Source organism: Alnus glutinosa, chromosome 1 (assembly GCF_958979055.1).
Source record: "Alnus glutinosa chromosome 1, dhAlnGlut1.1, whole genome shotgun sequence".
NCBI classification, from domain to species: Eukaryota; Viridiplantae; Streptophyta; class Magnoliopsida; order Fagales; family Betulaceae; genus Alnus; species Alnus glutinosa.
In genome coordinates this window covers 15,514,786-15,524,290 of record NC_084886.1, presented here as the reverse complement: position 1 = coordinate 15,524,290, position 9,505 = coordinate 15,514,786, and the positions used below count along the sequence as shown (strand labels likewise).

The following is a 9,505-nucleotide window of genomic DNA, read 5'->3' as shown; positions in this document are numbered from 1 at the left end:
CCACAAAAAAAAAAAAACAAAAAAAGAAGAAGTAAAAAACAAAAAAGGGTAAGGGTTAGATAACACGTGCTTAAAATAGCTATCCAACCTTATCCACAGAGATATCTTGTAATCTTACGAGATGGCCGGACCACGCGTATAATGTACACATACGTACAGAAAGGGGTGAATGTGGACAAGAAAGAATACTTTACCCGAGTCTTGGCTTCTCATCCTTATTACCAATCTACCATTTACCGCTCCTGTGGCTATATAAGAGGACAACCCCAGCAGGTTGCAGCAACATAAACCTGCTTCTTTGCCCTAAACCCAAAGACCTTCAAACCCTTCTCTCTTGTTTTTTCTTTGTGTGTGTGTAACACAAACATGGCTAGCAATGTGGTGTTAGCTTCTTCACAGCAACCCAAGAAGGGTGACCTGAGCTTGTTCACCTTGTCGGACCTCGAGATCATGAATCAAATCTATGCTACCCACGTCCACAATGATGAAAAGTTTGATGTTGAATCTCTTTTCATCGTCGTTGAGAACATCCTTAAGCGTGCCACCCAGATCGTTGATAATGTTGTGCTGGTATGGTACCACATTTCTTGATCTTTTGAAGATAAAAAGTACTTGTTATTTTTGGTCAATATTATTCAATTAAAAAGTATAAAAAACAGCTTCTAGCACATTTATTCAAGATTAGGACATATAGATCATGACATGGAGTCATTTTTAGTTTGCTAATTACTCGTGACTCACTGCAGGGTACTCCAGCAACAGTGGAACACTTGGAGGAGAAGACCCCCAAAGCAGGTTTTAGCCCTCCCTTGTGTACGCTGAAGAGCATTTCGTGTGAGGTAATAATAAAGCATGATTTATTTTTTTATTTTTTTTTTCCTTTCTCGAAAATTAAAGCTAGCACCATTTGGTTTCTATTTAATTAATATTATAAAAAATGTCAATAATATTAAAAAAAAAAAATATGTAATATCAGATGCAATGCAAGGCTCCGGGAGAGGAAACTGCTTACAGAACAACACTGTCAATACTTAACAAGTTATCGAACTACTCGTGGGATACAAAAGCAGTGCTGACTCTTGCTGCTTTTGCTTTGGACTATGGCGAGTTCTGGCTGCTTGCCCAAAGCCAGTCAACGGACCAACTCGCCAAATCTGTGGGAACCCTGAGGAGGGTATCCGTCCTCTTAAAGCGCCCAACCCTGCAGAAACACAGGCAGGCACTCATTGAACTTAACACTGTCATCAAATCCACTCTAGAAGTGATTGAATGCATCTTTGAGCTGGAGAAGCTGTCGAATTATGACACAAAGGATGTCCCAGCACTGTCAACCGGCATGGACCATATCCCAGTTGATGTTTTCTGGGCTATTGTAACTGTTGTTGCGAGCACCACTCAGCTCTGTTGCCTCACAAGCGACGAGTAAGTTCTTTCTTCTTTCTTTTTTTATTATGTTGAGAAACAAAAACTTCAAATAGTATTTTTAGAAAGAAAAAAAAAAGGTCTTATTTTTAAACTTTTCTAAAAACGCATTTAAGAGCTCCTTTTAGTGAAAAAAGTTGAAAAAATAAATTTTAAATTTTTTTAATCACTAAGACATGTTTTTATGGCTTGCAATTGGAGTTGGCGGGTTGAGTTCAGGTCGACCCATCAATTTGTTAAGATTCAATTCAAATACAACCCGTGATTAACTGGATACGACTTATTTGACAGGTTTAAACCAAAACATATCAAATCCATTTGACTTAACTAGGCACGTTTGACACAAACATGACTTGTTTAATATGTTTGGCTTGTTTTCATTTGTATTAATTATATTAAAAAATATATTTATAATTTTATAAACAGAACTCGGGTATGTCAAACTCTAACCTCATAATATTGGTAAAATGATGGTAGTTATGTATTTCAGAAATTAATTTCGTAGGTTTATCTTACGTCTTGTTATTAATTATTAATGCATGGTAGTATAAAAATTAGGAAATAATTGACTTACCATCTCACTAGCGTTAAAATTGACCATGGTTGGCCACTGCTTGGACTTGGGACGATTTTCAGTGACAAGAAGCAGGAACTCTCCCAGTTCTCTCAGAAACTCAACGTCATCCTCACCAAACTCAAGAGGCAGATTACAATTTGCAGGCAGCAAATAGGTCAGCTCCATTTTGCACATTAATTTGAAAGGATGCAAGTTAATTTGCTCTGATGTATCTTGCAGATTCAATTAGTTCATTGCCTTAATTAAGATAAACTGGATTACTCTAATGATGAGATGAGATATTGGTTTAATGCAGAGGAGACAGAGGCTTACTGGAAGCTGACAAAGCTTTTTCGTACCCCTACGGAGATCATGGAGGTATTTAAGGGACTGATTTTCTCCAAGGACAACGTGCAGCCCTTGATTGATGGATCTACCAAAAAACCGGTATGTATTCTCTTTTATACTTTTTTCAGGGGGTTCTGGTTTAATTTGATTAGATATTAATTGTTTATAAATTAATATCCTTATATTAATACAACACTTTAATTAAAATCTTCTAAGAATGAATTGTGAAAAGTCAGTCTCATTAAGGCACCAAATCTTTAAGATTGAAAATCGTTCCATTTGAAAGGGACCGGTTTGGACCAAATAATTCCACGTTATTAGCAATCAGTTGCACGACTGGACCGCGGATAAGAAAGCGTGTCGCAAGGATGTGACAACGCAACGGCACAAATAAAGGGAAAAAAAAAAAAAAAAGACAAAAAAGGAAAGAAAAAGAAAAAGCCGACAATGATATATAGTCGTTATAATCCATTATATGAAAGGGAAATACGTCTATGAAAATTTGGTAAAAAAAAAGTGTGTATATCATTTCTCTGTATGAAAACCTTGAAGTTGGTCACATTTTACCGATTTTACTGTCTCATCTTATCCTAATAAGATGGGTTTTAGAATTTTTTTATTTTTATTTTTTAAAAATAAATATGGATGAATATGGGAATACAGCCTAATTATATAGCTCAATTACTTTTTTTTTTTTTTTTTTGTTTTCATTCAAAAAGAAAACACAGAACTTAAATACATATTTATATCTTCAATATTGTTTGCGAAAATACATAACCACCTTACAAAATTTGATCATTACTAATTTATTTTTTTGCTAGATCTGAACTTTGTAATAATGGAACAGTTTTGATACAGTACTTGATCATGGACCGAGCATTTCCATTAATTGCTTTGGCTAATAATTGAGTGGGGTTCGGGCAACACGTGAAGTAATTGCTTTTGGCTAATAATTTTTTTTTTCTTTGATTTTTTGGTTTGAAATAAATATTAGACCTTTCCTCAATAAATCAGCTGTTTTAAAACCTCTGAAGAATTTTTTTCTTTTTCTTTTTTTCATTGAGGGGTCTGTTGTCTGGCCTTTTGGCCCATTTGAATTAGTGAAAGGAGGAATATTTTCAGCAATGAAAAGGGAAATGCATAAGTGATAATCACTTTTTTAAAGTTACATAGCGACTATTGATCGATTCCTTGGCTGAAGAATGTGTAATATGACACAAACAGGTTAACATTGATGTGCTGAAGAGGAAGAACGTGCTACTGTTCATTTCGGGGCTAGACATAACCGATGAAGACATTTCAATCCTGAGGCCAGTTTATGATTCAATAAGGAAGGATGATCAGTACAAGATTGTATGGATCCCAATTGTGGACCAATGGACCGATGACCTGCAAAAGAAGTTTGAGTTCCTGCGTTCGAAGATGCCATGGTACGTGGTGCAGTGCTTTTCACCCATAGCAGGCATCCGATTCGTGAAGGAGAAGTGGCACTTCAAGGGCAAGCCCTCCGTTGTGGTGTTGAACCCGCAAGGAAAGGTGGAACATGAGAATGCAATCCACATGATCAGAGTATGGGGAATCAAGGCCTTCCCTTTCACCACTGTAGTGGAAGAAACTTTGTCGAGTGATAGGGAATGGATTGGCTCCATAGCTACCAACGTTCACCCAAATATTGATAACTGGGTAAATTCACTTCACAAATCAATTTCAACACATTTTGCCAAAATACATATGTTACTGAGGTTTGAAATATGTTAATTGTTGAATCAGATCAAAGATCAAAAGTACATCTTTTTCTACGGGGGCAAGGACAACGAGTGGATCCAACAATTTACCAAAAGAGTTACCGCCCTTGCCAATGATGCAACGATAAAGGAAGCACGGATTTCCATTGAGTTGGTGAGCGTTGGAAAGGGCAGCAAAGGAGAGGACAATCTTGGCGTCCTCGGGAAATTCTGGACCGGCATTGAAAGCTTGTTCATTTCCAAGACTCATAGGAAGACTGACGCCGACTCTGTGACGCTAGAAATCCAGAAACTGCTTTCCTACAAGAACGAGAGCGGATGGGCTGTGCTGAGCAAAGGATCGAACGTGGTGCTCAGTGGCCACGGCACAACTATCTTGAAGGTCGTGGAGGAGTTTGACAAATGGAAGGAGTTTGTGCGCGAGAAGGGCTTCGAATTCACATTCAAAGAGTACCACAACAGGGTTCTCCACACTGCTCACATCTGCTGCCGCATTGACATCCCAAATACCAGTGGAAAAATTCCGGAGAACATGAAATGCCCCGACTGTCCCCGCATCATGGAGACGTATATCAGTTTCAAGTGCTGCCACATTGATGGTGTTGCCAACGGAGTGCATTAAGCGGCCACTTTTCTTCGGACGAGTATTACTAATTAAATAACGTGGAAGTTTGTGACCGGATGCTACTACTAAGATGAGTTGTGAACTTGTGATGTGACCCTTAATTAATATTTATGTTTTCGTATGATGTATGATGCCACTAGAAAATGGGAGATGTGTGGTTTCTTGGTTTTGGTTTTCCTTTCTTTTGGTTCGTGGAAGGAAATGTTTGTGTATACGGCTGGTATATATGTTGAATTGAAGTACTAAGTGGTATCCTTTTGGTTTTCATATTGAAGGGCATTGTTGTTATGCACAATATTCTACTACCACCCTCCAACCCCCCTCTCTGATTTCGGTATTTAATTTGTTTATCAGACAATGGTTGCTTAGAATGAAGAATTTGATTCTATTTTATTAATTGTTAACATTAAGCAGTATTCTGACCATACAATGGTGATTGTTGAGAGTATTTATTGAAGTTAAAATTTTGTGCAGCTAATAGCCTTTGGGCATTTAACTTGTCAATCTTGCTTACCCGGATGCTGATAAATTGAAGAAATTGAAGAAAATTTCTCAATCCAAAATACCCCTTCGATCGGTTGAACACCTAACCGGTTGCTTCTCAACCGAATATTCCAGAGGAAATTTAAAAACTCCTCCATTATACCCCTCTTACCGATCAGTACACTTGACACATAATTCATAACATAACAGATAAAACAGAAAAACAAAACAAAACATCAAAACTTCAATTTGATGTTGTCGTAAATGCCGGTTGTTTATTGTTTCCCAGTATATATATCAAATTATCAAATAGTACTTTTCATTGTTGTCTTGTGATCAGATTTTCTTCTTTAGTTTGCTGAAACACGTATCTCTTTTGAGGTTTCAAGGGCGTGTCCTTCAAGTTGAATGGATATAGCTGAACAGAATTTCTGGGCCTCTGTTCATTCAATTTTGGTTCATTTTGTAGTGTTGTATTAGCAAACCAGATCATTGACTGTAAAACAACAGACTTAAAAACATGCAATTGGACATTTTTAAAATATCTATCAAATATCTAGAGGCTAGCGACTGTAAAACAACAGAAAGAATTTTTTTTTTTTTTTTTTTTTAAAAAAAAAACACCACATCGAACCCAAAACAAAGAAGAAAAATAAACTAGATCATTGAATGTAGAAGAACCAAATTGAGCCCAGAAGAACGAAAATGTAAACAAAAAAAAAAATCGTGCCTTATGTTAAAAAAGAGGGAAAAAAAAAAAACTTCAGCAAAAAGATAAATGGATAGACAGAGAGAGAGAGAGCTACAATCAAATTTGGGTGCCGGTGAAGAACGAACGAGAGACAGATGCGGGCTGGTGGAGACGGTGCAAGTGAAAAAGGTTGGCTGGAGAGATATGTGGAAAATGCGTTGAAGGGGAAATAAAAAAATAAAGCCACGTGGGCTTGAGTGTAAAGCGAGTTTAAAATGAGTGTAGAAATAACTTATTTCTTTCAAGAATTACTCTATTAATGTTTAGGAATGTTATTTCTACATCATATTACCTTACATCTACTTTATATCAAAACATATTAGGTTTGAGACCTATATATATGAGATCTACATATATGAAATTTGTATGCATGAGTTTCACACCTTATATATTTTGGTGTAGAGTTGGTGTAGGGTAATTTGTCGGAAAAAAATCATTTCCCTAGTGTTTATAAACTTGTCTTAAAGATGGACTCCACTAGAAGCTAACCTTTCAAACCGGTAGAATATGGACAAAGCATTGATGCGTTTCCAAGCTCATGTTTGTCCTCCTTATCCCAGTCTGAGTGGCTACAATTAGGCCACGCATGTTGCAACATAAAACACGTGCGCCATGTGTGCGCATTATGCACCTAACTCATCAAACAGTTTGATCTGCAACATAAACAAACATTTTCAAGTCTCCGACCAATCTTACACAATACGGCCAGCAGCATGGAAGCACCGACATGGTACAACGACGAGGAGATCATGAATCAAATGGATGCGATCCCCGTCACTGGTGATGGACGGTTCGACGCCGAGTCTCTTTTCATTCTAGTGGATAACATCCTTAAGCACACCGCCCCTATTGTTGATAGTTTTTTGCCGGTACGCTAATGTGTTTGATATATTTACAGCTCTCTCTGATTTCTAGTAATTTTCTCAGTAACTCAGAGCTGCTGGAAATTACTTGTGGCTTTCTGCAGGGTACCCAAGCAGCTATGGGAAAAATTGAGGACATGAACACGAGTGCCTTTTTTAGTTCACCCCTCTGTACACTTAAGCAGATTTCCTGCATGGTTAGTAACTTAGTATTGACTCTTCTTTTGTTATTGCTTTGATTAAAGTACCTTTTATCATTGTAGGAGAGACGAGATTAATTGATTCATATATGGAACCCACCAGATGTACATGATATTTTTACCTTTTCTCTTTTTCTATTTTAATATGTTCAATTGCATTAACTTTTGATAATGATAAGGGGAATGTTGGTTAGATCAATTATTCAAATGTTTTGGTGAATTTTCATGCCTTGGTATTTGTTCACACTAGTTAATTAATGGCCGTTAGTGTGTCACGTCCATAGAGCCCTAGCTAGATCAACTAAAGTAGTCACTTTTCTTTGATAATGTCTTATAATTCACAGCTGATAATTATGTAATTTTAGATGGATTGCAAGGCTCCGGGTGTAGTAGACGCACACGAGACGACACTGTCAATGCTTCACATGCTATCAAACTACTCATGGGATGCAAGGGCAGTGATGACCCTAGCAGCTTTTGCTTTGTGCTTTGGTGAATTCTGGATCCTTATGAGGATTCACTCATCTAATCAGCTCGCCAACTCATTGGCATTCCTGAAGCGACTACCTGTCTTGGCAGAGCACCCAGGGTTGCAGAAACACAGGCAAGCACTTTCTGAACTTATCAATCTGAACAATACCACATTGGAAGTGATTAAGTGCATTTTTGAGCTGGAGAAGCTAAGTAACTATGGTAGAGAGAATGTGCCTGCATTGTCAAAAACCATGGACCATATCCCTGTGGATGCCTATTGGGTCGTTAGAACTGTTGTCGGTTGCTCGGCTCAATTGACCGGCGTCACGAATGATGAGTAAGTTCTCCCTGCCACTAAAATATGCAAGACTATGATTTTTGAATGAATAAAAATTTCGCACCATTTCTCGATTTGTGCTTGTCATCCATTTGCAGGGCCATTTTAGAATTAATCTTCAAGTTATCACCCCAATTTCATTGGATGTCTCTCATAGAATAAACAGCCATGTGAACTATCATAGCACTATTAATAAATAGCCATGGTTGCCCTGATTTCAGGGACCAATCAGTGGATCTATCTAGCTTGGCTCACAATCTCGACCGCATCCTCAACAATCTTAAGAAGCAACTAAATATTTGCAAACAACAAATAGGTTGGTTACAACATAGAACCCAATAGCTTCTTTGCCTGGCAATGCCATGAAAAATGACTTGCTGATGAAAGATTGTGTTCAAATGCAGAGGAAACTGAGATGGAGGCTTATCAGATGCTCAGGAATCTATTTCAAATCCATCCCAAAATGGTGGAGGTTTTTAAGGCGCTGTGTTATGGCAAGAGTAATTTGCAGCCGCTCATTGACGGATCTAATGAGTTTAATGAGGTTTTGCTCTGCTAACCCATCCTTTTTTACTATATATATATATATATATATATATATATATATATATATTTTCTCTTCTATTATATGTCTCTTAGGGCGTACTTCATTCGTGTTATGCGACATCATATACACCGTTAAAATATGAATTTGGTGCTAACATTATAATTATGTGGCACAAGCAGGTGAACTTAGATATTGTGCTGAAGCATAAATATGTGTTGTTGCTCATTTCGGGCCCAGATATCTCAGATAATGATCTTGGGACTCTCAAGCAGCTTCATAGAGAGATAGGCAATCGTGGTAAGATTGTGTGGGTTCCAATTGTGGGGCAGACGAGCATCGACACGGAAAGGATGTTTAGAATCCGAGGCTCTGAGGTGCCATTGTACATTGTGCAGCGATTTGTAGGCATACCAGGCATTAAGTTCATCCGGGAAGAGTGGCACTTCAGGAATGAGCCTATTGTTGTGGTGATTAACCCAAAAGTGAGGGTAGAACACTGTATTTCACTCCAGCAGATAAAGGGAATAAACTCATTCCCCTGTTTCAGAAAGAAAAATATTGATGTGCTTGTCAATGGCATTTGTAGGTGTGCGTGTCAGTGTCTTTGTGTGCACTGTGAACGTACCAATGTATGAACATTGCCAACCCTACAAATGAGGAAACTGGGTGAAGATGAAACCTGCTCCTCATTTCAATCGTACTAGGATTCAGCCCTGAAATACATCAATATATATATTATAATAGAATATTAACAATTGATATGTAGAAAAGAGAAACTTTATTTGTAACAGATTAATTGTTTTTGTTGGTATGACCCTCTCAAAACCCCAAAATTCTTTAAAACCAAAGATCTAATTGACTTTATATTGACAAATTGGCCTCCAAAAAAACACTTCTAGCTCATGTGCTGGTATCAAGGTGTGGAGTTGTATTTCTTCCCATTCCTTCATCTAGTTTATGTTATTAAGAAGGAATTTGAGTCAATTTTGAGAATTGTTGGCAATAGTCTCAAATTATTACTTTAACTTGGTTATTGATTTGAGTTTCTCTTGTTCGTTAGTGTGATTCTCAAATTTACTGTCTTCTTCACCTAATTTATTCATTAGTGTGAAAAAAACGCTTCTATTGTTCACTATGGAATAGGAATTAGAGCC

The 9,505-nt window shown here is 37.4% G+C and overlaps 2 protein-coding genes across 3 annotated transcripts; both read left to right on the top strand.

Moving 5' to 3' along the window:
• Window positions 1-278: 278 nt before the first annotated feature.
• Window positions 279-4,970, top strand: LOC133874491 (protein SIEVE ELEMENT OCCLUSION B-like). The gene is made up of 7 exons (XM_062312324.1): window positions 279-570; window positions 747-839; window positions 977-1,422; window positions 2,059-2,153; window positions 2,295-2,425; window positions 3,551-4,009; window positions 4,097-4,970. The coding sequence occupies exons 1-7, from the start codon at window positions 367-369 to the stop codon at window positions 4,691-4,693; spliced, it is 2,025 nt and encodes a 674-aa protein (XP_062168308.1). The 5' UTR covers window positions 279-366; the 3' UTR covers window positions 4,694-4,970.
• Window positions 4,971-6,569: 1,599 nt separating this feature from the next.
• Window positions 6,570-9,141, top strand: LOC133858581 (protein SIEVE ELEMENT OCCLUSION B-like). 2 transcript variants are annotated; one of them, XM_062294061.1, is made up of 6 exons: window positions 6,570-6,799; window positions 6,898-6,990; window positions 7,359-7,804; window positions 8,005-8,120; window positions 8,209-8,348; window positions 8,531-9,141. In XM_062294061.1, exons 1-6 carry the CDS (start codon window positions 6,644-6,646, stop codon window positions 8,984-8,986), a joined length of 1,407 nt encoding a protein of 468 aa, XP_062150045.1. In that variant the 5' UTR covers window positions 6,570-6,643; the 3' UTR covers window positions 8,987-9,141. The 2 variants fall into 2 exon arrangements, with proteins under 2 accessions (XP_062150045.1, XP_062150046.1); XM_062294062.1 differs by having other exon boundaries at window positions 6,571-6,799; window positions 8,026-8,120.
• The last annotated feature ends 364 nt before the right edge of the window (window positions 9,142-9,505 follow it).

Excerpts from the sequence above, each read along its gene's own strand:
- LOC133858581 (XM_062294061.1), top strand. The coding sequence starts at position 6,644 with ATGGAAGCACCGACATGGTACAACGACGAGGAGATCATGAATCAAATG. Across the intron at positions 6,991-7,358 it reads TTAAGCAGATTTCCTGCATG|ATGGATTGCAAGGCTCCGGG; the intron begins GTTAGTAACTTA and ends ATGTAATTTTAG. Across the intron at positions 8,349-8,530 it reads GATCTAATGAGTTTAATGAG|GTGAACTTAGATATTGTGCT; the intron begins GTTTTGCTCTGC and ends TGGCACAAGCAG.
- LOC133874491 (XM_062312324.1), top strand. The coding sequence starts at position 367 with ATGGCTAGCAATGTGGTGTTAGCTTCTTCACAGCAACCCAAGAAGGGT. Across the intron at positions 571-746 it reads TCGTTGATAATGTTGTGCTG|GGTACTCCAGCAACAGTGGA; the intron begins GTATGGTACCAC and ends GACTCACTGCAG. Across the intron at positions 4,010-4,096 it reads ACCCAAATATTGATAACTGG|ATCAAAGATCAAAAGTACAT; the intron begins GTAAATTCACTT and ends TTGTTGAATCAG.